The sequence below is a fragment of the Balaenoptera borealis genome (assembly GCF_965194805.1).
Source record: "Balaenoptera borealis genome assembly, chromosome: 8".
Classification (NCBI taxonomy): domain Eukaryota; kingdom Metazoa; phylum Chordata; class Mammalia; order Artiodactyla; family Balaenopteridae; genus Balaenoptera; species Balaenoptera borealis.
The window spans coordinates 122,259,911-122,286,081 of record NC_138865.1 but is presented as its reverse complement, the minus strand read 5'-3'; the positions used below and the strand labels follow the sequence as shown (position 1 = coordinate 122,286,081).

At 62.2% G+C, this 26,171-nt stretch overlaps 2 protein-coding genes across 9 annotated transcripts; one reads left to right on the top strand and one right to left on the bottom strand.

The window, feature by feature from the left end:
* The first annotated feature begins 523 nt into the window (after positions 1-523).
* Positions 524-5,903, top strand: ENTPD8 (ectonucleoside triphosphate diphosphohydrolase 8). Of its 8 annotated transcripts, XM_082401921.1 has the most exons (10): positions 524-1,129; positions 2,450-2,592; positions 2,676-2,793; positions 3,382-3,532; positions 3,659-3,818; positions 3,905-4,135; positions 4,211-4,474; positions 4,660-4,770; positions 4,979-5,113; positions 5,188-5,486. In XM_082401921.1, exons 2-10 carry the CDS (start codon positions 2,467-2,469, stop codon positions 5,374-5,376), a joined length of 1,485 nt encoding a protein of 494 aa, XP_082258047.1. In that variant the 5' UTR covers positions 524-1,129; positions 2,450-2,466; the 3' UTR covers positions 5,377-5,486. The 8 variants fall into 8 exon arrangements, with proteins under 8 accessions (XP_082258047.1, XP_082258044.1, XP_082258045.1 ...); XM_082401918.1 differs by having other exon boundaries at positions 4,660-5,113; positions 5,188-5,903; XM_082401919.1 differs by having other exon boundaries at positions 3,905-4,474; positions 4,710-4,770; positions 5,188-5,903.
* NOXA1 (NADPH oxidase activator 1) lies at positions 5,860-16,332 on the bottom strand (the record flags this gene model as incomplete). The annotated part of the gene is given in 16 exon segments (XM_082401931.1): positions 5,860-6,011; positions 6,109-6,223; positions 6,314-6,425; positions 6,564-6,718; positions 6,960-7,018; positions 7,242-7,335; positions 7,337-7,433; positions 8,531-8,663; positions 9,168-9,211; positions 9,455-9,514; positions 10,465-10,572; positions 11,964-12,109; positions 13,228-13,336; positions 13,871-13,933; positions 14,198-14,280; positions 16,156-16,332. Coding segments are annotated over 16 exon segments (1,644 nt in total). The 3' UTR covers positions 5,860-5,922.
* Between the last annotated feature and the right edge of the window lie 9,839 nt (positions 16,333-26,171).

Below are 26,171 nucleotides of genomic sequence, written 5' to 3'. Positions count from 1 at the left end.
ATAAGATATGGACTGAGAGAAAATATTTGCAAACCTCATACAGGAGAAGGGGCTGCACCTAGAATATATAAAGAATTCTCCAAACTCAGCAGGAAGAAGTCAAACGATCCAACCAAAAGATGTGACACTTGACCAGAGAGGATACACGTGTGCAAAAAGCGCGTGGGGAGACGCTCAGCGTCCTCAGCCCTTGGTGCAAACTGAAGCCACAGTGAGGCTGGACTGTGCATCGGTCAGATCGGCTGAAATGAAAAGTTGTGACGCGGACACTGGAAAGGACGCAGAGAGACCGGCTCTCTCACGCTAGAGAACATCTGCGCAGTTTTGCATCGAGTTAAACCCAGCAGTCTGTCTCCGGGGTGGGAGCGAAAGCACAGGTCCAGCGAAGCCTCGTGCCTGAACGTCCACGGCAGCTTTTCACAGTCGGAGAGCGGGAACCCCAATGCCTCCAGCACCGGGGGTTCAGCAAACGGTTCATCAGAGCAGCCGGTCTCCGCGTGGGCACGGGGGAGACGCCGGGCCTCAGGCCTCAAGCTGGGGGGAAGAAGCCAGGCTCAATCCATCTCTGAGACCCCCTCCCGAGGACAAATCCTCAGCGAGGAGAGCCAGTGGGGTGGGGGGGTGGGGCCGGGCTGGGCGGTTCTGGTTGTGGTGGCCGGGGTCACACAAATAGACCCGTGTGCACAAAAAGGGGCAATTTCACCGCACGCCTGCAAACCACCAAACCACTCGACTGGGGCTGACTCTCGCCCTCCTCGTGGGACCACAGCTGGCCCTGACTCCGGGCCTTTGCTCTGGCCGAGCCCTCGGCCTTGGGCCCTTTCCAGTCACCTGACTCCGCTGACCTGCCCTTCGCCTGAGAGCGGGCACCGTCCTCCCGCTGGGGAAGGGCGGGGTCGGAGGGCAAAGTCTAAGCAGCCTCCAGAGGCGACCACCCTGGGCGGGGCTGGTGACCCCAGGTGGGGGCAGGCAGCAGCGGCTGTCGCCTGCCTGACAGCAGACCCGGGCTCAGGGGAGCGGTGACTGGCATCGGGCGGCGGGCAGAGGCGGGCCGGCACCTGGCCGGTGCCTGAGAGACGACAGCCGGGCCGGCTTCCACGTCGCTGCGGCTGTTCACCCACCAGCCCAGGTGAGGGGCCGTGTTGGTCTGGGGGTGCCGACCGGCCCTGGGGGCGTGCTCTGTGTGGAGTCTACCCAGCCTCTCTGCCCGCCCACTGGGGGCTCAGGCGGGGGGCTCAGGGTGCTACACGCCCGGGAGGGGGTGTGAGGTGGGGTACCGGTGTCCCTGGCCCTGCCTGTAACTTGCCTGTCTCTGTGAGGCGGCCTGTGGCCAGGGTGCGTTTGGGGACACAGGCTGGGTCCCGTCCGGCCTGACGGCGGCTCGAGCAGGTCTCCCGTCCTCTCTGAGCCTCGCTCTTCCCTCCTTAAAATGGGATCAGGACGCAGACGGGCCACCTGGAGCCCAGGGCCTTGCATTCGCCCTGGGAGGCGGACGCCCCCTGGGAACAGCCGCATTCCCGTGGGGATACTGATGCCGCACAAAGTCCATGAGCCTCAGAGCTCTGCAGACCTCAGACCATTTCCTTTGGACAGTGGTGGCAACTGGCCGAGGCCCCTGCTGACCTCGTGTGCGTGGGCCCTGCTCAGGGACGTCTGGGGGCTGGAGAGGGCCCCGCAGAGGCCCCAGCCACTGAGCTGGCACCGCGGCCCCGTGCAAACCACCTTCCTGGGTCAGCCCGGGCCGGCTGCGAGGGACCGTCATGGGGCCAAGTGAAAAGTTTCAGATCAGAGAAGCCCGAGGCTGGGTTTTTAAACAGAAACCAGATGAATCTGTTCAGAACCCCTCGGCCTTCAGGTCCTTCGGTAGAGAAACCGAGCTTCCCGGGCCCCCGCTGACCTGCTTGGCAACGATTAGACACCCAGGCAGTCGGTCACCTGTCCCCACCGGGTTCAGGCCCGACCTCAGGGCTCTTAGAAAACTGTCCTGGGAGAGGCCTGGGGTGAGGGCTGCAGGAGGAGCCAGGTAGATGGGAGAGGTGGGGCCCTGGGTTCCCGGAGTTCACTGTGGAGCTGGGGCTCCTTATCCTGCGGGGGACGGGAGGGGAGCTGGGGTCCTGGGAGGGTGCGGGGAGTGGGGCTGCCAGAGCACACGCGGGTAGCTCCGCTGGGCCTCGGTGTGGCACTAGAAAGGGGGTCTCTGGGACCTCCTCATTGCTGTGTGTTGCAGCCTAGCCTGTCTCCAGACAGGGCGTCCCGGTGCCCGGCCCCTGCCGGCCCCTGTGACGCCGTGACACCATGCGTAGCCCGGCTCTCCGGCGTGGTCTTTAGTCCTGCCCATCGACCCAGCCGGCATGGGCTGTCTGAGCCCCGGGGAGGACCGAGGGCCTCTCCAGGGCAGCGGCTCCTGCAGCCAGCAGAGTCGGGGTGCTCACTGCTGCCCACCCCACAGGTGCCAGTCCCGCCCCCATGGGGCTGACACGGAAGGAACGGGTCTTCACAGCCCTGCTTGGGGCTGCAGCGGTCTCAGGCCTCACCACGCTCATTCTCTTCCTGGTGGAGGCCACCAACGTCCTCCTGCCCGCAGACACCAAGGTGTGCCCCCAGACCCCACCCAGGGGAGGCTGGGCTGGGCCGTCACGGCCCCGACGCCCTCCTGACCCTGGTGTCACTCCCAGTTCGGGATCGTGTTCGACGCTGGGTCCTCCCACACATCACTCTTTGTGTATCAGTGGCTGGCAAACAAGGAGAATGACACAGGTGTGGTCAGCCAGGCCCTGGCCTGCCAGGTGAAAGGTCAGTGGGCAGTTCCATCAACGGTGGATGGGTGTTGGGAGCTGCCGACCGCTGCCCGGCTGGGCTTTCCAGCTGGATGGAGGTTTGGGAAGTGGCACAGGCTGGAGCTGGGCAGTAGCAAATCAACCTAAAGGAAAGGAGCTCAGGGAGGTTCAGTGAGTTGCCCCAGGGGGCCCAGCTGGTCAGTGGGAGCTGGGCCAGGGCTCTGGATCTGTCCTGCCTGAGCCTGCAGAGATCCAAAACAAACTCTTCCAGCTCCTGGGGCTCCAGACGTGGCATCCCTCCAACCTCTCCCTCGGACTTCACGTGGCCTCTCCCCTGTGTGTCTCAAATCTCCCTCTTCTGTCTCTTGTAAGGATGCCAGTCGTTGGTTTTAGGGCCCACCTGGGAAATCCAGATGATCTCATCTTAAGATCCCTAACTTAATGACATCTGCAAAGACCCTTTTTCCAAATACGGTCCCATTTGCAGGCTCCGAGGGTGAGGATGTGGACGCATCTTTGGGGGCTACTTTTCAACCTCCCACAGGCCCTTACAGCTCAGCTTCCTTCGGGGCCTGGAGCCTCGTCCTGTAGTGTTGTGTTTCAGGGCCTGGCATCTCTTCCTACGCCTCCGACCCTGCACAGGCTGGCGAGAGCCTGCAGGGCTGCCTGGAGGAGGCGCTGGCACTGATCCCAAAGGCCAAGCATCAGCAAACGCCCATGTTCCTGGGGGCCACGGCTGGCATGAGGCTGCTCAGGTGCGGGGGCTGGCATGGGCCCACACACGTCCCTGGGGTGCAGTGTGAGAGCTGTGGTCCCTGCTCAGGCGGGGCGGAGGAGGGGTGGCTCCTGCCAGCTCCAGCGTCCCTGTCCTCTCCGTGCAGCCAGAAGAACAGCTCTCAGGCGGAGGACGTCTTCGCAGCAGTCAACCGGGTCCTGAGCCGGTCTCCCGTGGACTTCTGGGGCGCTGAGCTCCTGGCTGGGCAGGACGAAGGGGCCTTAGGTTGGGTCACCATCAACTACGTCCTGGGCCTGCTGGTGAAGGTGCCACAGACGGCCCCAGAGTGGGAGGGGGGCGGGGGGGTCATCATGGCCGGCCCCAGGACTCAGTGCCCCCTGTCTGTGGCCAGTACTCCTTCTCTGGAGAATGGATCCGGCCTCTGGAGGGGACGTTGGTGGGCGCCCTGGACATGGGTGGCGCCTCCACCCAGATCACCTTTGTGCCTGGAGGCCCCATCCTGGACAAGACCACCCAGGCCACCTTCCGCCTCTATGGCACAGAACACAGTGTCTACACCCACAGCTACCTCTGCTTCGGGCGCGACCAGATGCTGAACCGGCTCCTGGCCGGGCTGGTGCAGGTGGGCTGCTCTGCGGGAGGAGGGCAGGGCACCCTGCCAGGCCGGTGCTCAGAGATGCCCCCACCCTCCCCACAGAGCAGCCCGGGCCTCCTGGTGCGTCACCCCTGCTACCACAGCGGCTACCGGGGCACGCTGGCCCTGGCCCCCCTGTACGGGTCGCCCTGCGTCCAGGCCGCGGCCCCCCGAGACCTCGGCCAGAACCTCACTGTGGAGGGGACGGGGAACCCCGGGGCCTGTGTCGCCGCCATCCGGGGTCTCTTCAACTTCTCCAGCTGTGACGGCCGAGGAGACTGCGCCTTCGACAGGGTCTACCAGCCCCCCGTGCGGGGCCAGTTCTACGTGAGCCCCCACGGCCTGCCCTCGGGTCCCAGCTTCCCCTCAGGGCCCCAGGGCCCGACCCCAGGGGGCCCTTGGGGAGCCTGGGACCCCAGGTGGGATGGGGTGGGGTGGGGAGGGGCGGAACCCGGTTCATCCTGGGCCCCCCTGCCTTGCGCCCTGCCCGGGCAATTCACCCCCCTCCCCAGGCCTTCTCCAACTTCTACCACACGTTCCACTTCCTGAACCTCACCTCCAGGCCGCCGCTGGCCACGGCCAACGCCACTGTCTGGGAGTTCTGCCAGAGGCCCTGGAAGCTGGTGGGTGGATGTGGGCCGCCCGCCCCCCAGCTGGGTCCCAGCTCCCTGGGCTGCAGGCTCCACCGAGCAGGGACCCCGTCCCAGGCAGTGCGGCCGGGGGGCTGGGGGGCTCCAGGCAGGAGACTCAGGGTCACGCCTCCGAGGGGGACCAGCCGTGGGGACCCAGGAGGTGAGGCCTCACGGGCCTCCTGGCCTCCCGGGCCCCCAGGTGGAGGCGAGCTCGCCCGGGCAGGACCGCTGGCTGCGCGACTACTGTGCCTCCGGCCTGTACGTCCTCACGCTCCTGCTGGAGGGCTACGGGTTCAGCCAGGAGACCTGGGGCGGCATCGAGTTCCGCAAGCAGGTGATGGCTCAGGGCGAGAGCGGGTTGGGGCTTTGGGCCGCCGCCCGCAGCCTGACCGGCCGTGTGGCCCGCAGGCCGGTGGCACCGATATCGGCTGGACGCTCGGCTACATGCTGAACCTGACCAGCTTGATCCCAGCCGAGGCGCCCGCCCAGTGGCGGGCACAGAGCTATGGCGTCTGGGTGGCCGGAGTCGTCTTTTTGGTGCTGACCCTCACGGCCATTCTCGGGGCCACTGCGGTGCAGCTCTGGCGCCGGGACTAGGCCGGCTGCCAGCTGGTGCTGGAAGGCAGAGGCCTGAGCTGGCCAGAGCCTTCCTGAGCCCTGACCCCCAAGGCTTGCCCTGTGGGCTCTGGCCCCATGGTCACATGGCCCCCCTTTGCCCTTGGGGTCATTCTGGCCACGGAGGCTGTGCCGTGGCCCCGACCGTGGCCTTCAGGTCCCAGCGCCCCAGCGTGTTTCCCATGTTGCACGAAGGCTGGGCCATCGCGACCCCTGCAGCCCTCAGGGCTGTGTGACTGCAGACCTACGGGTGCAGGGCCAGGCCAAGCCTGGGAGTGGGGGTGACTGCTGGAGGTAGAGGGGGCCCGGCTCTTTGGGAGGGGCTGGCAGCGGGCCCCGGCCTCTCCAGGAGCTGGCAGAGCCAATGTCCAGGCTCTGCGGGCTTTTCCCGGAGCGGCCACCCCACAGCCTCAGAAGCCTCGGTCAGGCCCTCTCAGTGGCCAAGCCCAGAACACGGACCACACCTTGGTGGGGGCAGATCGCCTTTATTAAACCCTCCTTGCCACGGACTTCTTAGCGCCAAGCTCCTCATGTGCGCCGGATGGCCGGGACCACGAAGCACTTGGGGAAAATACCGATGCGGCCGTCACAGTGGCCCTCCAGCCACGCCTGGTCCACTGCAGGGGGCGTCAGGGCATCACCACATCTGCTCGCAGACACCGCGTTTGCCCCGGGGCCCCCGGCAGGGCGATGGGGGGGCAGTGCCAGCTCTACCTTCGCACAGGACGTCCACGGTGTCTCCCGGCTGCAGGGCCAGGTCCTCTGGCCTCTGGGCGGAGTAGCCGTGCCGGGCCACCACCTGGTAGAGGACAGGCCGGCCGCCCACTCCCTGCGGCAGGGGGCAGGGCTGTAGGGTAAGTTCGGCACGGGGAGAAGGGCTGGACACCCCCGCCCCGGGCCGCCCCCCGCCCCGGCTCACCCGGCACTGTAGCCGCAGCTCCCCAGGGCCGGCAGCCCTCCGCCAGGCCCTCTGCAGTGCCTCCTCCCCGGTGAGGGGCACCCAGCCCCTGCTGTCACTAGGGTCTCGGTAACTGCAAAGAGATGCCTCAGAGTGGGGAGCGCGGGCAGGGGCTTTAGGGAGGGCGCTGACCTCTGACCTCAAAAGCCCTCCCAGGGCCGGGACTAATAGGTGCCCAGCTTGGAGCCCTCACACTGGCTTTCCAGCTCACCTGAGCTGCCCACTCTGGGCCTGGGGAGGGAGGGCCTGGCTCATCAGGGCCCGCAGGCTGGACAGGTCAGCTCCTCTTGGGGCCCTCAGGGCCAGGGCGAAGGTGCACTGCACTGTGAAGGTCACCAAGGACTCGGGGCCTCCTGCAGCCACGCCCTGGGTCCAGGCAGAAAGGTGGTTGGTCTCCAAGGCCCCAGATCTGTGTGCCCAGGACTGCCAGGGTGGCCTTCGGGCCAGGGGGCAGGGCAGGGACTGAGAGGGTGGGAGGGGGCTGGGGCTCTGGACTTGTGAGGCTTCTTTAGCTGGGGTCCCTAGAGGCATTCGGAGCATGCGGTCTGGCCTTGGAGCCCCACATCCCTGGGGGGTGGAGGGTGGCATGAGAGCCAGTGCCTCTTACCCCAGCACCTGCAGGATCCTCAGAGGAGCCAGGGCCCGGCCCCCCAGCCACCAGCAGCCCTGCGGGACGGGGAGGAGTCAGGGACTCAGGTGGCTACCGACCCCCAAAGTAGAACATGTTGGAGTAGAGATGCTGGCACCACGTGCCCACCAAGAGCCCCAAGGCTACCAGCTTCCTCCCTGGAGGACAAAGAGGCTGCTCCCAGCCCCGCCCAGACACCTGCCTGGGGCTCCCTCCACAAAGTACCCTCCCTCCCACCACCAGCTGCTCAGGGGGCCTCACCTGGAGGGACCTGCTGGTCAACTTGCTCCGCGTGGGGCCTCTGCAAGGAAAGCCACAGGCTGGGGCTCTGCCGGGCCGGGGTGGGGCCCTGAGGGTGGAGGTAGCTTCCCCTGGGCCTGGAGCTCGTCAGGGGCGGTGCCCAGACACTGTCCGAGCAGAGCCAGTGGTGAGGGGCATGGCCTGCAAGACGGCCTGGCCAGGCAGGAAGCCACAAATCGAACGGCGTTGGAGGTGAATTTGGGGCATGAACCAGGTCCCTATAGGCCTGGAGACTACAGACAGGCCACCTGGCACTGTGGGCTCCAACCCGTTTCCCCCTGGCCCACCAGGAGGTGGCAGCTCCAGCTGGGGTTCCCGGTGACCCCGGGGGCTGGGGACCGAAGCCAGGGACCCGCTGGACTTCACCCTGTGTTGGGACCCTAAGCAGTGGGTGTGCTGAGGGGCAGCAGAAACCCCAGAGGGCCCCAGTCCTGGCCACACCGACCAGCTGACTCAGATCCTGATTTCAGGTGGGATCTGAAAGTTGGACTAAGTTTGTAAACGGAGTGTTTAGATTTTTATCAGATTTGTCAGCTGTTTAAAGCAATTAGAAAGCTGCTGCCCATTGGAGGGCAAGTGCTCGAACACCCAGCATGTGAACTTAGGGCCACGGGGTTTCATCAAGCACAGCTATGATGGATGGCTTTCAAGGGCACCGATCTGTCCACCGAGTTAGCTGGACATCAGTGAAAGAGGAAGTGAAGTGACCGTCTCATTTTAAACTGAGTCCTTTGATAAACTGAATGTGAAATTTAACCACCTTCTCTGTGCTGGGCGGCCTCCCGGCTCCTGGTGCGGGCTGCACACCCCTGCCGGCACACCTGCCCTGGAGAATCCTGTGCCCCTCCCTTCCTCAGCCTCACCCAGTGCCTGGGGCATCGCGGGGAGTCCCGTGTCCAAGAAGGAAGGCCGGGGGCCCCAGCTGAGGGGTGGGAGCCTCACGGCTATGACGCACGGGCTGCAGGCCCCTCCCGGGCCCAGGGTGGGGAGCAGACACCCGGGCTCCTGTCTATGCACACGTGAGCAGCAGTGTGTCCCTGACCCATGACGTCCGGTCACTGTGGCTGGCTCCCGCCAAGTCCCTGGCCTGCCTGAGGAAGCCAAATCTCTATCCCCCAGCAGGTGATGAGGCCACCTGCCCTGCCCTGAGACCCTTGCAGGGTCCAGCTGTGGCTGGTCCCGAAGCTCAGCCTGGGGCGGGGGTCCTCCAAATACTGTGGCCCCTGCCTGCCCTGCCCGGGCTCACCCACCTGCTCATCATTGGTGACCAGTGTGCCACGGTCAGCCCGCCCAGCCTGGCCAGAGCTGACCCCCATCTCCGCATCAAGGGGCGTCCTGGGGCCACAGCGGGTACCAGGTCCGGAGGGGCCTGTGTCACGGGCCCTGGAGGGAAGGGGAAGGGGGTCCTCGTTCTCAGGCCTCACCCAGCCAGCACAGAGGTCGAGGTCCTCCGTGAAAGGTGGGCCTAGGAGAGCCCTGAGCTGGAAACGAGGAGCTCCCCAGTTGGACCGCCACCTGTGAGGCTGCATCTGGCGGGGCTGGCAGGGCTGCTCCCGTCGGCCTGCAGCCCAGCCTGCACCCCACCCCGGCGCCACTGGTGCCCACTCCCAGGCCTGAGCAGAGCTTCAGTGAGGGGCAGGCAGGCTCTTTCCCCAGGAGCAGAACAGGCTCAGGACAAATGTGGGCACAGGGAGGGCTGAGCAAGGCGGGCCCCCCCTCCCTACACCGGGGCTCCAGCCAGTCCAGAAAGGGGACACAGCCCCCCTGGGCCCTGGCCTGGAGCGAGCACACTGGGTCTGCAAAGGGGCTCTAGCCTCGGGCCGGAAGGCAGGCCTCGCAGGGCCTCTGCCGACAGGGGAGGAGTGGGGGGCCACAGCCCCTTCCTACCGTTCGGCAGCCCCAGGCCTGGCTTCACCACGCGTGTAGAGAGCCTGTGGGCACACAGTGACCCCCTCCTCAGGATGCAGACCCCATGGAGCGTCGGGGGCTGGGGGGCAAGGCTGCACAGTTTTCACTGGCTCTCTCCCGGGATGGGACGCCCCCCCACGTTTAGATCAGAAGGACGTTGAGAAGCCTGCGGGGAGGCTTTAAGGCATCCTTAAGAGTAATGGGTCTGGAAGGCCCCACCTGCAAAATGTCAGAGAAGTCAGGCGGCTGGAAGGCTGCCCACCCACCTGTGGCTGCTGAGGCCGGGCGTCCCCGTGCGGGCCGTCAGGGACGGCGGAGGCCACCACCTGGGGAGGGACAGCAAGGGGCCGGCCGAGTCAGGGGTGCCCAGCCCTCGCTGCCCATTCTGAACCCCGAAGTCTCCCATCTGCCCGGGGGGGCGCTGCCCAAGCCCGGCCCAAAGACGTTGGACCACCGTGGTGGGGGCAGGGAGGTGGGAAAAATATGTTTGAAGAAGGAAAACATCTGTGCTGATCATTTTAACTTATTTTTCATACAACTTTTAAAATATTCTTGTTTCTTAGAAGCAGTCATCTCCTGTGATAACAGGACTCCAAGTTGATGGATTAATGCAGCTCAGAGCCCCCTCCTCCACGCAGCCCTCCAGCAAAGACACGCAGCACCTAGCCCTCGGGTGACCGGGGGGTGTCAGGCCTGGCTGAGGGCCACCAGCTGGAAACCAGAGTGGATCTTGCTTTCTGCACAGGGAGTCCTCATTTCCCTGGTTACCGCCCCACCTTTGGGGTGAGCTGCTCCCCATTATCCTGCGATCTTGCTGCTGCTCTGCCCTGACCCAGGGTGGGCAGAGGTGGCCCAGGCCAGCCTGCCTTGGTCCTCCCCAGGGTCTTGCTCTCTGAGGCAGAGATGCAGGGAGGACACAGAAACACAGAACCCAGGAGATGCTGAGGCCAGAAGAGCGAGTCGAGGGCGGAGGCAGGCAGGGCCGGCACCACCTTGGGGGTCCTCAGCAGCTTCTGGTGGGCTCCACCGCCAGGTTCCAAGACCCAGATCTGTGGCCCCATTTGGAGACACTGCTGCCCACCCTGGGAGCCTTGTGTCCTCTGTCCACCCACCAAGGCCTTGATGACCCCGGGTGTCCCTGTGAGCTCATCCCGGAAGCTTGGGACACGGTGTGAGCTCAGCAGGGGCCTGGCTGCCCGCCGCTCTGTGGCCTGCTGGGTGCTGCTGGCCCCTGAGCCCCTGGGGCCTGAGAAGCAAGAAGCTGCCCCTCCCTTACCTTGGCCTTGCCCAGGAAATCCACGGGCTCCAGGTGCGCCAGGTGCCGCCTGTGCGGCCGGAAGACCTCACCCCTGGGGACCTGCCGAGGCTGCAGGGGGACCTGTTTCTGGAGGGGGATCCGGACAACGCAGACCTGAGCACTGGGCCAGGCCTGCGGCCGCAGGAACCTCACAGCAGAAGGGACGGCTTGGCCCCGTCACCTACTTCCCATAGCCCACAGGAAGCCCAGCCCACACCTGGGCACACAGGCCGCCTCCCTCCAGAAGTTTCTTCAGCTCATATAGTCTTGGGGGCGGGACACATGTGAGCCCCAAACTGCAGGCTATGGGCCTGGCAAGCCACCTGAGTCAGCTTAGGAGTCTGGCTCTGCTCACCTGCCCTCACCTGCCCCTTCACCGGCCCTTCACTTGCCCCCCACCTGCCCCCTCACCTCCCCTCACCTGCCCTCCACCTGCCCCCTCACCTCCCCTCACCTGCCCCTCACCTGCCCCCCCACCTTCCCCCTCACCTGCCCTCACCTGCCCCCCACCTGCCCCTCACCTGCCCCCCACCTTCCCCCTCCCCTCCCCTCACCTGCCCTCACCTGCCCCTTCACTGGCCCCTCACTTGCCCCCCACCTGCCCCCTCACCAGCCCCCCACCTGCCCCTCACCTGCCCTCACCTGCCCCCTCCCCTCCCCTGCCCCTCCCCTGTCCCCCACCTGCCCCCTCCCCTGCCCCTCACCTGCCCACCTGCCCCTCACCTGCCCTCACCTGCCCCCCACCTGCCCCCTCACCTCCCCTCACCTGCCCCCTCACCTGCCTCTCACCTGCCCCCTCACCTCCCCTCACCTGCCCCCTCACCTGCCCCTCACCTTCCCTTCACCTACCCCTCACGTACCCCTCACCTGCCCCTCACCTGCCCTCACCTGCCCCCCACCTGCCCCCTCACCTCCCCTCACCTGCCCCCTCACCTGCCTCTCACCTGCCCCCTCACCTCCCCTCACCTGCCCCCTCACCTGCCCCTCACCTGCCCCCTCACCTGCCCCCTCACCTGCCCTCACCTGCCCCTACCTGCCCCTCACCTCCCCTCACCTGCCCCCTCACCTGCCCCTCACCTGCCCCCTCACCTGCCCCTCACCTGCCCCTCACCTGCCCCCTCACCTGCCCCTCACCTGCCCCCTCACCTGCCCCCTCACCTGCCCCCTCACCTCCCCTCACCTGCCCCCCACCTGCCCCCCACCTGCCCTCACCTGCCCCTCACCTGCCCCCTCACCTGCCTCCCACCTGCCCCTCACCTACCCTTCACCTGCCCCTCACCTGCCTCCCACCTGCCCCTCACCTACCCTTCACCTGCCCCTCACCTGCCTCCCACCTGCCCCTCACCTGCCTCCCACCTGCCCCTCACCTGCCCCCTCACCTGCCCCCTCACCTCCCCTCACCTGCCCCCTCACCTGCCCCTCACCTTCCCTTCACCTGCCCCTCACCTGCCCCCCACCTGCCCCCCACCTGCCCTCACCTGCCCCGCACCTGCACTTGGCCCAGGGCGACGTCCAGGTCATCGCGGGCCCCTTCCGGCCCCTTGGCGAGGGCTCCCTCTAGGCTGCGGGCGGCCTCTGCCCAAAGCCCCAGCTGGCTCTGTACTGCAGCCACGCTGAAGAGCACCTGACAGTGAGGCGGGGGTGACGGCAGGCCCAGGACCCCCCAGCCCCACCCCCACCAGCTCTGCCCCCAGCCCCACCGCCTGGTCCCACACCTGGCCCTGCCCCTGGTCCAGCTACTGCGCTTCCCAGACACAGCTGCCCAGGGCTCTTCCGGGTGCCCAGCAGACGTGCAGCCCGCCTGGCTCTGCCCCTGGGCCGGCTCTGCCCGGCAGGCCTCATTCTCCAGACCCCCAGCCGGAGCGGATCAGCCCTCCCTGCTTCTCTGCTCTGAAGGTCAGGCGGACCTCCCATCTCTGGAAGCAGCCTCTCGGCCTTTGCGGCCCCGTCCTGCATTTGGCCTGACCCCCTCCTCCCCGTGCTGCCCTGCTTACTGAACCCCCAAGAGTCTGGGGTGCTGTCTGAGGAAGGCCTCTCTCCGCCCCGCCCCTCCGCCCGTGTGGAAGGACGCTTTGGGCCGGATGTGCTGGGAAACAGCAGCGAAGTCGCCCAGGGCTCCCAGGAGCCGAGCGTGGAGGATGGGGAGTGCTCGCCCACGGCAGCCTCTGTCCCCGCAGTCTGCAGGGACACCGCGCTCCCAGAGCTGCTGTCACATGGCCTGCTGGGGCCACGGCCGGCCGACTCCCACAGCCCGCCTTGCACACAGTGCCCTGGGCCAGGGCCACCCCGGCGGGACATCCCCCGCGGCTGGCTTAGTGGGACGCGGGTGGTTCCCAGGGGCTCCGAGGCAGCACGTGTCCGGGAGCGCTAGGAGCATGGGCGCTCCTCCCAAGCCCCTCCGTCAGTGCCCACCCCACCCCAGGAGGCCAGGAACGGCGCCAAGCGAGGACCCCAGGGCGGGGACGCCAGGGGCCCACAGCCAGGCCTGCTTCGGCCCAGCCCCCCCCCGCCTGTCACCTCTCGCTGACCTCTGACCCTCCCCTGCGCCCCCCGGTGGGATTTGGGGGCCCCTCTGGCCAGAGGGAGCACCTGAGTCAACACGGCCCCAGCTGTGACAGTGACAAGACAGCGGGACCCAGAGGATGGGGTCTTCAGGACGAGCGGCCTGGAAGGATCACCTGGGCCGCCTGCCCGCAGACAGCACCCCAGCGCCCAGCCGCGTCCCGCTCCCCGCACGCCCACCTCCCAGGCCTGCAGCTTGAACCGCAGGCCCAGCTGGGTGTAGTCGATGGCGGCATTGTCCCTCAGCTGTGCCAGGGTCCGCTGGAAGTCGGACAGGGCCTCCCGGAACCTGTGGGCGGCAGGGGAGCCTGGCGTGGAGGCCCTCAGCGGCCAGAGGGCAAGGGGTGGAGCTTCGCCCAGCCCCACGCTGCCCCAGCTCCTGCTGCAGTGGTGGAGGCCGTGGTGGTCACCCAGGTCTCAACACAGGGGGTCCACACACAGACGGGCTGAGCAGCACGTGGGGCTCCAGCTCTGTCCTCTGGGCGCCTCGCTCCCCTGCCCGTACCCCAGACCCTCTCCCGAACCTCGGTGTGCAGAGTGCCCTGGGCGTGTCCTGCCTGCTTCTCGGGCCCCGCCCCACGGGCCTCCCCATGCAGAGCCCCGCTGGAAGCTCCCCAGCCCCCACCAGAATCCCCATCGCCCCCAGGAAGGCTCCTGGGTCGATGAGAAGAGGAGGTCGCCCCAGAGCCCACCTGCCCCCAGTGGGACCTTCTGTGGGGGTCGGGCCTGTCCTGCAGCCCGGATCCCTTCTCTGGGAAGGGCCCGGCGCCGAGGGCCAGGTAGCTAGGGAGGACCCCCATCACCTCCATGTCCTGGGACGCACCACTCCTCCAGCCCTGCCCTCGGTTTCCACGTTGGCAGAGTGGGTATAATCGCGCTGTCCCGGCTACAGCAGGGATGTAGGAGCAAAGGAGGGGAAGCCAGCACAAGCACTCTGATCCCCCGAACCCCGCAAAGAGCCAAGGGTCAAGGTGCAGCCCTACCCTGCTTCCGCCGCCACACGACCACAGCATCCTGTTCCTGGGCTCCCCTGGGGCCGCCCAGGAGGGGTCAGTGAGAGGAGGTGACCCGTGGGCAGAGAGGAACACAGGAAAGGGCTCTGCAGAGCCAAAGGGCCATCAGAGGAAGAACAGGGCACTTCTGTGCTCACCTCTCCAGCTGGAAGTTGGCCACTCCTCGCTGGAAGAAGCCAACAGCCATGCAGGCATCCTTGGTCACTGCCTGGTCAAATGCCTGGGGACAAAACTGCCCATGGAACCCCCAGGTCTGTAACCCCGTCACTCCTGTGTCACAGATGCGGTCCAGGCAGACGCCCAGCAATGGGTCAAGGAATCCTGTTGGCCCCCATCATGGCCACCTGCAGGAGAAGGTCTCCCGCGCCCACCCGGGGGACCTCTGAGTCCGAGGCTGGACGCACGCGTCACAGCCACAACCCAAACCCGCCTGGGCTCCCGAGGTGCCCTGCGACACGCTCAGGGGCAGTTCGGTGGCAGCACAAACCAACTTGTTTACCATGAGGACAAGGAAACACTCCATCGTGTTAATCATAGTTACCTTCGGGGGAGGGAGTTATGCAAGATTTTTGTCTTTTTTAAATCCTAGTTTTGGTAGTTCGTACAAATTGACACAATTCTCATCTATTAGAATCAGAAAGAACAACAACACAAAACTCTTAATATGTGTGTAAAACACAGCTCTTCCTGAAACTAGACTCAGAAATGACATCATCTGTTCCTAAGGAGGACAGCAGCCACCAGTTAAACACAAGCAAGAGGAGGGCATACAGCAGCTATCAAGTTAAATACAGGTAACTGGATTGGTGTCATGGCCAAGTGGGGGTCTTGTTGAACTGAGTTTGACCCGAGGTTGAGGGTCCGCACACAGTATTGATGTGGCCACTCAGCACTAGGGAAACCCGTTTGTTGTCCTGCCACACAGAGCAGCCAAACCGAAGCTTCCGTAGGGCTCCTACCAACAGATTGCATTCCCAGCTACACCCTTCTCACCCTGTCCAGGTCCTCAGAGACAACCAGTTTTATTAACTGTAGCCGTTCCATCTGCTTTTTTAAAAATTTCCAACAAACATGCCTCCGCTACTCCGTCTCCGGTTAGGGTGGAGGAGAATTTAACACTCACACCCCTCTGCGCAGAACTTTTGTCCCCTCTCTCTGGTTAAATCACAGTTTAGAGGAAGTGGTGACTGGATTGGCCTCACACCGCTGATTCCATGGTGTCCAGTGATTGCACCCCCTTGTTGGATAACATTTTAACACTGACATTGCTGCTGAGATAACTGTAGATTCATACACAGATGTGAAGAATGACAGGGCAGGTCCCTTGAACACGTTTTCGGTAGCTGTCACTGATGGCCTGAACAACGCGGGAACCTGGCTCTTTCTGAGGGGGATTCGGGGTACTTCTGGCTTTTTGTTGTCACCCGTGGAACGTGCACCACCGTGATAAACCTGGGGGCTTGAAGGGCAGAGAGTGGCCTTGCTGGCCGCTTGGCGGAGGCACGTGTGTGTGTGCGCCCATGTGTACCCCCAGATCTTGGTTCTGCTTTGGGGAGTGGGTGGGAGACGGGTGAGCGCTCAGATCTGGGGTTTGGGCAGCAACCAGAGACCCTGTCTCCTGGCCATCACCGCAGGTGTCTGCAGAAGGCCCAGCCCAAACTCTACACCCTGGGTGCCCCTTCCCAGCCCCATCCAGCTTCGAGCCTGTTTGCAGGTACGTTAGCACCTCGGCCAAGAGCACCTGAGCCAGTGTTCATCCCGGCCGTTCCCCAAAACTACAGAGCCTGGCACATGGTCACCACACAGTGGAAGCAGTGCCAGAGCCCTGCACCCCCATCCCGGCCCTGACTCAGCTCCGCTGGGGTCCCCTGCCCACACAGGCCTCCCCTGCTTAGGTGTTCACTGAGGCGGACCTGGGGAGACATCCTCAGGTGGCCATCAGGGAGGAAAGGCAGGGATCCTGGGCTCACCCCGGCAGCTGGGACTTTATCCCACCCCTCATCGACCCCCCCCCAGGGCCAGAGAGCAGCGTCCCCCAGGGGTGGGGTCTGTGCGACCAATCCTGGGGGCGCAGGCTGTCGGGCCCCTGGCTCACCCGCAGCGCAGCCTCCGGGTCCCCGGCTAGCAGGTGCACGCAGCCCACGTTGAAGCTCATCCTGGCGGGCGGCTCCGGGACGCTCGAGAAGAGGCGCAGGGCGCAGTCCCAGTCCCCACGCGCCACAGCCTGCGCGCCCCGGTGCCAGTCGCGCACCAGGTCCCCGAGCGACGGCATGACGAGGTGGACACCTGCCCGGCCCCACGGCGGAAGTCGGAGATTCCTGGCCGGAGCGCGGCGGGCGCGGCCGGCGGCGTTGGGAGTCCCGTCACAGGTCCGGTGGGGTGGCTGGGGGCCGAGGACCGCGGAGCAGGGGCCCCGGGATCCGGAGACCGGCGTGGAGCTGCGGGGGCCCTCCGAGGAGGACGGGAGGGTCGGGGACTGATACCGGCGCCAGGTACTTGGTGAGGGGCGGGGCGGGGCGGGCCGGGGCGCGCCAGGTGCACCAGGCCTCCTGCGGCCCACGGCGCCCCCTGGCGGCAGAGCGGCCCCACCCCGTCAGCCCCGCCCCCGGAATGACCACGCCCCCAAACAACGGCCGGGAGGCCCTCCCAAGCCGGCCCCGCCCCACCGCCCTGACCAAGACCCTAGCCAGCCTCCCGGCTCCTCCCCGGACCCAGCCCCGCCCCTCCGGACTAACCACGCCCCCAAGCAGAGGCCCGGCTCCTCCCCCCGAGTCAACCCCGCCCCTCTGGACTTCCGCCTGGAGGTCCGCCAGCTCGCGCTTCCCGGCTCGCCGCCGACAGCTCGCCAGGCCTCGTCGGCCTCGGTGCGCTGCGGAAAGCCGTCCGGGCCCGCTGCTGAGGCCGTGGCCGCGGCCGGGCCAAGGTTCCGGGCGGACCCCGCCGACTCAGGTAAGCGACCTCGGGGCGCGGGCCGAGCGTGCGAGGGGCGGGGGCCGTGGAGCACGTTCTGGGCCGGGCACTGGCCACAGTTGGTGCCCCTGGGCCTCCCGCGCCCGCGGCCGGTGCTGGACATGGGCACAGCTGGGAAGGCCCCGGGGGCGGGTCACCCCGGCTGGGCACAGCCAGTCTAGGACCCCGGGTCGGAGCCGGAGGGGAGGCCCGAGGCTCACGTGAGGAAGCAAGTGGTGGTCCTCCCCAGCGACCCTCTGGGGACGTCCGTCAGGGCGTCCTTCCGCCCAGGGAGCCCCTTCCCCTCTCCGTCGTTCCCTCAGCCGGCAGGACTGGTCCAGCCCCCACCTCCTGTGGCTGGCGCTGCCCCTGTGTGGGCAGGTGGGCCCCACGTGGTGCGGCCCGGGAGACCCTGGACGCCAAGCATAGAGCTGCTGTGTACCCCGCCCCCCTCAAGTCTCTGGTTGACCTTAAAGATAAAACAGCCAGTTATTTTATCAGCAAAATGGGTTTATTCAGGAACAGCAGAGAATTGCAACTCAGGACAAGCGGGCTACAGCGAAAACTATAGGCAAGACCAGCTAATAAAGGAGAGGAACGTTACTTGATAGAGAAAAAGGAGGAAGTTGGGAGGGGCCGCTTGCAAGGAGAGCCCATTGGAGGAAACGGGGTTCAGGGTGGCGATGCTTCCCATTGGCTGGGCTGCTGCCAGCGGGGAGAAAACCTGCCTTTTCCTCTGGGTCGATGTGAAGTACGTCTCTGCCTGTTTGGGGTCTGCAGACACGAGGAGTGGTGGTGTGTGAGAGCTCCCCCTTCCAGCCTTCCCGACTCCATTTTAATGAGGTTCCCTTCATTCAGTTTCACACCGTGAACACCAGAAGGTCCTCAGCCCGGGGGGCGGGGGCGGTGACAGGCCGGAGACCCAGGGAAGAGTTGACGCTGCTGCTCGAGTCTCGAGGCAGACATCCCTGTTCCTCAGGGGACCTCAGTCTTTTCTCTTAAGGCCTTCAGCTGATTGGACAAGGCCCACCCACATCGTGGAGAGTCTCTGCTTTACCAGTGTTGTTTTGTCTACTGTTTTAAAGGTTAATTTCATCTGAAAAATACTTTCACAGCAACATGTGACTGTATTTGACCAAATATCTGGGCACCATGGCTTTGTCACGTTTACACATAAAATTAACCGTCACAGCACCCAACCCTAGAAACACTCCCGTAGATGGGCTCTGCCCTTTTCCGTACTCAGGAGAGCACCCTCCAGGGTCCAGGGGAGGCTTGTGTCTCGGGAGGTGTCAGAGCCCGGAGCCCAGCGGTTAACACAGAGACCCAGCTGCCTCTGACGCTGGACTCCTCCTTCCTCAGTTGGGCCTGTGACTCTGCTCAGTTATGGCTGAGTCTCCTCCCTGTGTGGCCCTGGACCAGCTCCCTGTGCCTTACCTGAGGACCAGGGACGATGAGGACGACCCAGCAGGGCTGCTGTGAGAAGGGCCTGCCATGATGCTTGAGAAGTGCTCAAAAGGTGTCCTGGGCCGCTGTGTCCCCGAGGACCCTGCTTCCTCACCGGTGTGGGCTCTGAGGTTCCCAAACTGCTGGCCTGGAGGTGGGCAGGGCCCACACCACACACATGCTCCCTCCTCCCCGAGTTCCCGTGTGGACGCTCCCTTCCTCTCACCAGACCTCATGCCCCCCAGCCTCCCCGCAGCCCTGCCCCGTCGGGCCTCAGGATTCCTGCCTCCCTCGCAGCCCCAGCGGGTCCCTGAGCTCAGCTGCCCCCTCCCACCGGCCCACCTGGGGCTCTCCGTCGCTGCAGCCCTCACCCCCCGCCCCGTCTGTCCTTGCAGCTCCCGCCCTCCACCTGACGAGCCCCGCCCACCGGGGCCTCTGGTACCCGGTCCCTTCGGGCTGGAAGAGCTTGGCCTCGCCGGCTGGTCTCTGTCCCCCTGGACCGTGAGCCTCAGGGGGTTCACGCGGGCCCCGTGCGGGCACTTGCTCCTCCCCCGGCCCAGCTCCTTCCTCATCCTCTCCTCGGGCCCCACCTCTGCCCCATCCTGCCTCCCAGCCCAGGACCCGGCCCCCTGGCTCCCGGAGGAAAAGCGGCAGCTGGAAGGGGGTCCCCACCTCCTCCCTGGGAACGCGCCGGCTCCTGCGGGGCCCACGTGGGCCTGGCGCTGCCCCCTCCTCATCCCCACGTATCTCCCTGGGGTGCTCCCTCTAGGTATCATTTCCCCCCTCGAAAGAGATGTTTGTCTTCGCACCTTGAACAAAACACTCCCCTCCTGCGCCCACACCATTTCTTTGTTCCCCTTTGCAGCAAGACTCCTTGAAAGAATTGCCAGTACTCAGCGTCTTTGTTACCTTTGCTGGGTGCTTTTTAGAAACTAAGGTATGATTCACATATCATAAAGTTCATTTTTAAAGTGTACGGTTCAGTGTTCTTGTCATATTGACAGAGTTGTGCAGCCATCACCACTCACTCATCCCCCGCTGCAATCACTCCCTGTCACGCCTCCCCCAGCCCCGGGCACCTGGTGGTGCAGTCTCTGCGGATTCGCGTCTTTTGGACAATTCGTGTGAGTGGAATTGTGAAGCGTGTAGATGTACGTCTGGCTTCTCTCCTCAGCATCATGGTTTTCTTTTTTTTTTTTTTTTTTTTTTTTTAAATAATGACAATAAGCAGATAGATGGCTTTTATTTATTTATTTATGGCTGTGTTGGGTCTTCGTTTCTGTGCGAGGGCCTTCTCTAGTTGTGGCGAGCAGGGGCCACTCTTCCTCGCGGTGCGCGGGCCTCTCACTATCGCGGCCTCTCTCGTTGCGGAGCACAGGCTCCAGACGCGCAGGCTCAGTAGTTGTGGCTCACGGGCCCAGTCGCTCCGCAGCATGTGGCATCTTCCCAGACCAGGGCTCGAACCCGTGTGCCCTGCATTGGCAGGCAGATTCTCAACCACTGCGCCACCAGGGAAGCCCAGCATCATGGTTTTGAGGATCGTCCACGTTGTAGTGTGTGTCAGCTCTTCATCCCTTTTAAGGCTGAGTTACATGCTGTTGTGTGGATGGACCGATTTCGTGGATCCCTGATGGGCATTCGGGTTGCTTCCACTGTTTGGCTCTTGTGAATCACACTTGTGTGCAGGTGTTTGTGTGGCCGTGTGTTTTCCATTCTCTTGGGAGCTGGGTCAGGTGGTCACTGTGTGTAGCTTTTTGACTGTTTTCCCATCGTGCTTTTTACTCTTAATCCTGCTCCAGGCGGCCTTCCCACCAGGGTTCCACCCAAGCACTTGTCAGGGTTTCTGGTGGCCTCCTTGTGGCTCGTCCGCCCGTCGGTGCCTGGCCTCTGGGACACACCTTCTCCGGGTCTCCTGTGCTCCACCCCCAGCCCGGCCGCCTCTTCCACCTCCTCTGGCTCTGTCCTGGGGCCCTGCCTCTGTGCACTCACCACCCGGGGTCCCGTTGTTTGAATTACTCTCTGGCTGTTCTCTGTGCCCACTACTTTTCAACTTTTCTATTTCCATAATAAAAAGATGAAAAAAGTACCATCCCTGTGCCTGCCAGTGTACACGGATTACTATTGCGGCTCTGCTCCTAATAGCCCAAGACTGGAAACAGCCTAGATGCCCTTCAGGGGGTGCTGGTCAAACAGACTGTGCGTCCACACCGAGGGAGGCCACTCAGCAAAAAGGATGAGCGCTGGGCACACACGGCGACTTGTGTGCATCTCAAGGGAGTGTGCCGAGTGAACACAGACCCCGAAAGGCCAGACTGTGTGGTTCCATCTATGCAACTTGCTTCAAATGACAAATGACGTGAATGGAGATCAGATCAGCGTTGTCAGGAGTCACTAACGGGTCACTAACAGATCAACGACTTGGGGCAGCTGTGAAAGGGCAACAGGAGGGCTCCGTGGGGCTGGAGCGTTCTGGTTCTCGACTGAATCAACACAAGGTCCTGGTTGTGATTTGGGGTATATGTGTATGGGTATATGGGACATCTATTAGTATTTCTTACAAGTATATGTATATCTACAGTTATCTCAAAATAAAATGTTTAATTTTTTAAAATCTTTAAGAAGATTTCAATTACAAGTTTTTCTATTTTACAGATAGCCTGAAAATTGGAGTGATTAAATGACCTCTAAGATTCTTCCAGCTCTAAAATTCAATACTTTAGAGGTTGTTCAGAAAAACTTCCTTGTATCTGAGCTAAAATCTATTTCCCAGGGGACTTCCCCGGTGGTCCAGTGGTAAAGAATCTGCCTTCCAATACAGGGGACATGGGTTCGAGCCCTGGTGGGGGAACTAAGATCCCACGTGCTGCGGAGCAACTAAGCCCGTGCACCACAACTACTGAGCCTGCGCTCTAGAGCCCGCGAGCCACAACTACTGAGCTCGTGCGGCTTCAACTACAGAGTCCACGGACCACAACTAGAGAGAAGCCTGCGTGCCACAAGGAGGACCCCACGCGGCCAAAAATAAAATAAATGAATAAACTCTATTGCCCAGTAGCTGTGGAGGTGCCTGGAGCGGTTGTGGCCCCGAGAGCCCCGAGCCGGCCTTGGTCAGGACGCTGTTCGGCGCTGCCGCCGGTGAGAACTTCCCAGGCGGCTCCTCCGCGGGGGCGGGGCTGCTGAGATTGGTCGGATCCCGCGATTCGTAAGTCAGTAGAGGCTGGCGCAGGGGCCGTGTCCTGAGTGAGGGCAAGACTCAGTGGCCAGCTTGGCGCTGGAACTTACTTCCAGAAGAGTTCAGTAACTGGTTGGTTCTGGAGCACAGATGTCAATCAAATGGGCAGGAATTGGGCACTTCGGAATTGATTTTCGCCCAGTACAAAGAATTTTTGTTTTCTTTTTAAACAATGGGCACTTCCAGGAAAAAACAAAATGCCACATAAGATTTTTCTCTCAGGAAATAAAAACAGGCTCGGATGTGATAGGGGCACTTGGTGTCCGAGGCCAGCCGTGTGGGTCTGGGTCCCCCCGGGCTGTGTCCATCGCACAAGGCCACGGAGAGCCTCCCAACTCAGCTCGGTGGCCACGCTTCTCCCCGGGGCTCAGCCGGGGCATTGGGTGGGTCATAAGTCCCACCGCGTCAGGTGTTCACAGGCTGCCGACGTGAACACGTTCGCCGAGGACCCTGCCCCCGCCCCCGCCAAGAGGGCTTAAAGAAGAAAAGCACGAATGACAAGGAAGGGCGGCATTCGGACAAGAGCAGGGGCCCCTGCCGCCAGGGCACCCCGCACTCCAGGGAAGCCACGCACACAGCAAGTGGCTCCAGATGAATCTCCTCGGAGGGTCAGAGTCGAAAGGAGAATGTAAAACAGGAAACTTTCAGTTCTGTCCTGTAGGATCCCGTGGCGAAGGGCTGCATCCTACGGGGGGCTGGGTGTCTGGGTGCATTGGACATGGAAGCAGCTGGTCACCCGTCTCTGCTTTGGCGGACGGAGACCCCCCACAGTTTCAGAGCAGAGACTGTGCTGCTGGTCCCTGAGCTAATGTCCACTCGCAGGCCCCCCGCACAGCCACCGGCGTCCTGCCCCGGGACGGCTACTCTGCGGGCCAGGGCCTGTCCCCGAGCAAGGAGAAGCCAGAACGCTAGAAACTTCGAGCAAACCGGCAGCAATGAGCCTGTAATACAGAACCAGAGCTTGGGAAGGAGAGCTCGTTGTGTGGAGTAATTGCAGGAGCCAGCGAGCGCTGCGGCTCCCGAATTCCAGGGGTGAAGGACCAGTCGGGGGGGGGGGGGGGGCTTCCACCTCCCAAGGAAGGAGGGCCAGCCGGAGGGAAGAGGGACGTCTGGGCTATCACGACAAAAAGGCAGGTCCAAGAAGCCTGCGTTTAACCAGAAGGCATTTGTCTCCAGTGGGGAAGGAAACCGTGCCCCCAAAGTCAAAACCAAGAAACAAAAGGAAGTAGAGGGAGTTAATAAAGAGAAAAGCTTAGAAGGAAATCATGCCATTTGCAGCAACATGGATGGACCTAGAGATGATCACGCTAAATGAAGTAAGTCAGGCAGAAAGACAAATATCATATGGTCTCACTTACATGTGGAACCTGAAGGATGCAAATGAACTCATTTACAAAACAGAAACAGACTCACAGACACAGAAAACAAACTTGTGTTTACCAAAGGGGAGAGGTGGGGGGGAGGGATACATTAGGGGTTTCGGATTAACATGTACACACGACTATATTTAAAATAGATAACCAATAAGGCCCTACTGTATAGCACAGGGAACTATATTCAATATCTTATAATAACCTGTAATAGAAAAGAATCTGAAAAAATATATGTATAACTCAAAAAAAAGAGAGAAAGCTCAATTAAATAATTAAATGAGGAGGTACAAAACCAAAAACCAGTTCTTTGTGTTTTTGTTTTGTTTTTGGCCACACCGAGCGGCTTGTGCGATCTTAGTTCCCTGACCAGGGATCCATCCCAGGCCCTCGGCATTGAAAGCAACGAATCCTAACCACTGGACTGCCAGGGAATTCCCCAAAATCTAGTTCTTTGAAAATACCAATGAAATAAACTTTTGATAAGACTAATTAAGGGAAAACAAAAAAGAAGTAAAAACTTGCTGAACATTCATGAAAGGTGAGAACCACACACGTAAACAAGTTTACACCGAACGCCCTGATGTTATGGTAATAAATGTGAAAACCTCCTCAAGAAATCGAGGCCTCCTATCAGATCGGGCCTGGGGGAAGCAGGAGACCGGAGCAGGCAATGAGCAGAGAGCAGGTGGGCTCAGAAGTTCCTGCCGTCTGGGACGTGGGCCCCCGGGCTCCGCACCAGTCCTGGCTGCAGCCCCAGGACCCTGAGTCAGGACCACTGGCCGCCGCTTGAGACAGCAGGTGTGTGTGGTGGTCACGGACAGCCAGCGACACAAGCGGCCGGCTCTGCAGCTCAGACCGCCGGGCATCTGGGCGGGCGGGCGGCTGGCATCCCCTGTAAAGCTAAGATTCCATCGTAGTTTATTTTAACTTTTTTTTTTTTTTTGAAATGAATAGCCCAGTTTGCTTTTTTTTTTTTTTTTTTAAAGAAATTCACGTTCTTTTATTTATTTATTTATTTATTTATTTATGACTGTGTTGAGTCTTCGTTTCTGTGTGAGGGCTCTCTCCAGTTGCGGCAAGTGGGGACCACTCCTCATCGCGGTGCGCGGGCCTCTCACCATCGTGGCCTCTCTTGTTGCGGAGCACAGGCTCCAGACGCGCAGGCTCAGTAGTTGTGGCTCACGGGCCCAGTTGCTCCGCAGCACGTGGGATCCTCCCAGACCAGGGCTCGAACCCGTGTCCCCTGCACTGGCAGGCAGACTCTCAACCACTGCGCCACCAGGGAAGCCCTATTTTAACTTTTAAGAATAACATCTGTGGCTTGATTTCCTTTTTTTCGTGAATACAAAGCGGAGTGTGTTCATTGTATAATATTTAGAAAACACAAAAAGTAAAAGAGAAAACCCAGAGGACTGGCGGGTGCCCCCCGGTGCCAAGTGGGTTGAGGCCCACGGGCCTTTGTTCCGACACGGCCACTTTGGTGACACACAGCTTCGTGACACACTGGGAGGACTTGTCCCCGTTACATTAAATATTTAATGTAAAATGTGGTTTTTAAGTAGCCATTTGTCATTCCTCCGATTTCTACCTCGTTTTTGGTCGTCAGGAGGCCCTCAGTCACAGCAGGCAGGAAGCAGGAAAGCCCACCCGAATGGTGGGGCCGGTGACCCCTGACCTCTACCCCCTGCCCCCACTGCAGTCTGGCATCCGGTGAGAAAGGGTCCCGAAGAGCCTTCTGGCCGAGACTCCCAGGGCTAGTTCCTTTGTGCTGCAGGAGAAACTCGATTCAGTGTGACACCATCGCAGTGACCCTTGGTGTTTAAAGTTGGCGACCTTAATTTTTAAAGGAACAATCGTTAAGTCAAATCAGTAAGTTAAAAATCACACCTCTGGGATGGAGGGACTAAGAAGAGAGATCGACCAGTGTTGGCGAGAACTTGGGGGGGTGGGGAGTAGTTTCCCGAGGCAGCTGCCCTGGAAGAGTCCGCGGGTTCCCCGAGAGTTAAACACCAGCCGTGTCCGGCCCGGCGCTCCCTGCCCACAGACGTGCCCGCGGCCGGGTCCACACCGTGGCACGTTACCCAGCTGAGATGCCGCAGTGTGGATGAACCTCGGAAACATCGTGCTGAGTGGAAGGAGCCAGACAAGAAAGGACGTATATTATGGCTCCATGTGCACGAAGCGTCCTGAACAGGCAAAGCCACAGGGACAGGAGCAGGGTCATGGGTGCAGGAGGTCGGGGGGCCAGGGTGGGTGACTGCTGGCGGGGACGGGCAATCTTTTGGGGTGATGACAGGCTCTGGATTAGGGGTGATGGTTGCACGTGCCTGAATATACTAGAAACACTGAATTGTATACTTTAAAAGGGTCAATTCCATGGTATGTGAATTACACCTCAGTAAAGCTTTAAAAAGTCACTGAGATGTACGCACAAAAGTTTAATTCAGTTTGAATGGCTTTCAAGTTAGCGCTGTTATTTAACTGAAGCGGCCTGAGTGGCCACATCTGCAGGGCCCAGGCTTTGCACCCCCATGTCTCTGGGGATCCTGGGTGGCTCTGCATTTGGGACTGGGGGCAGCAGGGTAAGTCTCCCCGTAGCTGTTGCGGGGCGTGGCGGCTGGGGGTCCGGTGTCCCCTCGTCCTGCCCCGAGGGCCCGGGATTGCAGTGGGGAGGCGTCCGGCCGCCTGCAGGGCCGCTCTCCTATGTGGTCAGCTGCTTTTCTCAGTCAAGACCAGTGTGTCCAGCAGAAATCCGTGAGCCACACGTGTGGTTTTAAATTTTCTATAGAAAGAGGCGAAATTAACTTTAGTGATACATTTTATTTAACCCTGGCATACGCAACATGTTACTATTCCGACACGTACTGGGTACACAGAAGTCAGTACGAGACCCTTTCTGCTATCACCCCGTGTGCGTTCTGCGCTTACAGCAGGTGGGGAAATGGGGCCGGGAGGCCGCCCTTATCACCCTCCACCACCCCACCTGCCCCGCGATGGAGGGCATCGGGAATACCTGGGGGGACACGCAGCCAGCGCCCCCATAGTTGTGGAAAACGACACAGAAAAATGACAAAGGAAGCACGGTCTGGCGCCCAAACCAGAATGCTGTGC

Bases quoted from the DNA above. Each gene is read 5' to 3' on its own strand.
- ENTPD8 (XM_082401916.1), top strand. From the start codon at position 2,467: ATGGGGCTGACACGGAAGGAACGGGTCTTCACAGCCCTGCTTGGGGCT. The intron at 3,533-3,658 runs GTGCGGGGGCTG...CTCTCCGTGCAG, and splicing joins GCTGGCATGAGGCTGCTCAG to CCAGAAGAACAGCTCTCAGG. The intron at 4,475-4,659 runs GTGAGCCCCCAC...CCCCCTCCCCAG, and splicing joins CCGTGCGGGGCCAGTTCTAC to GCCTTCTCCAACTTCTACCA.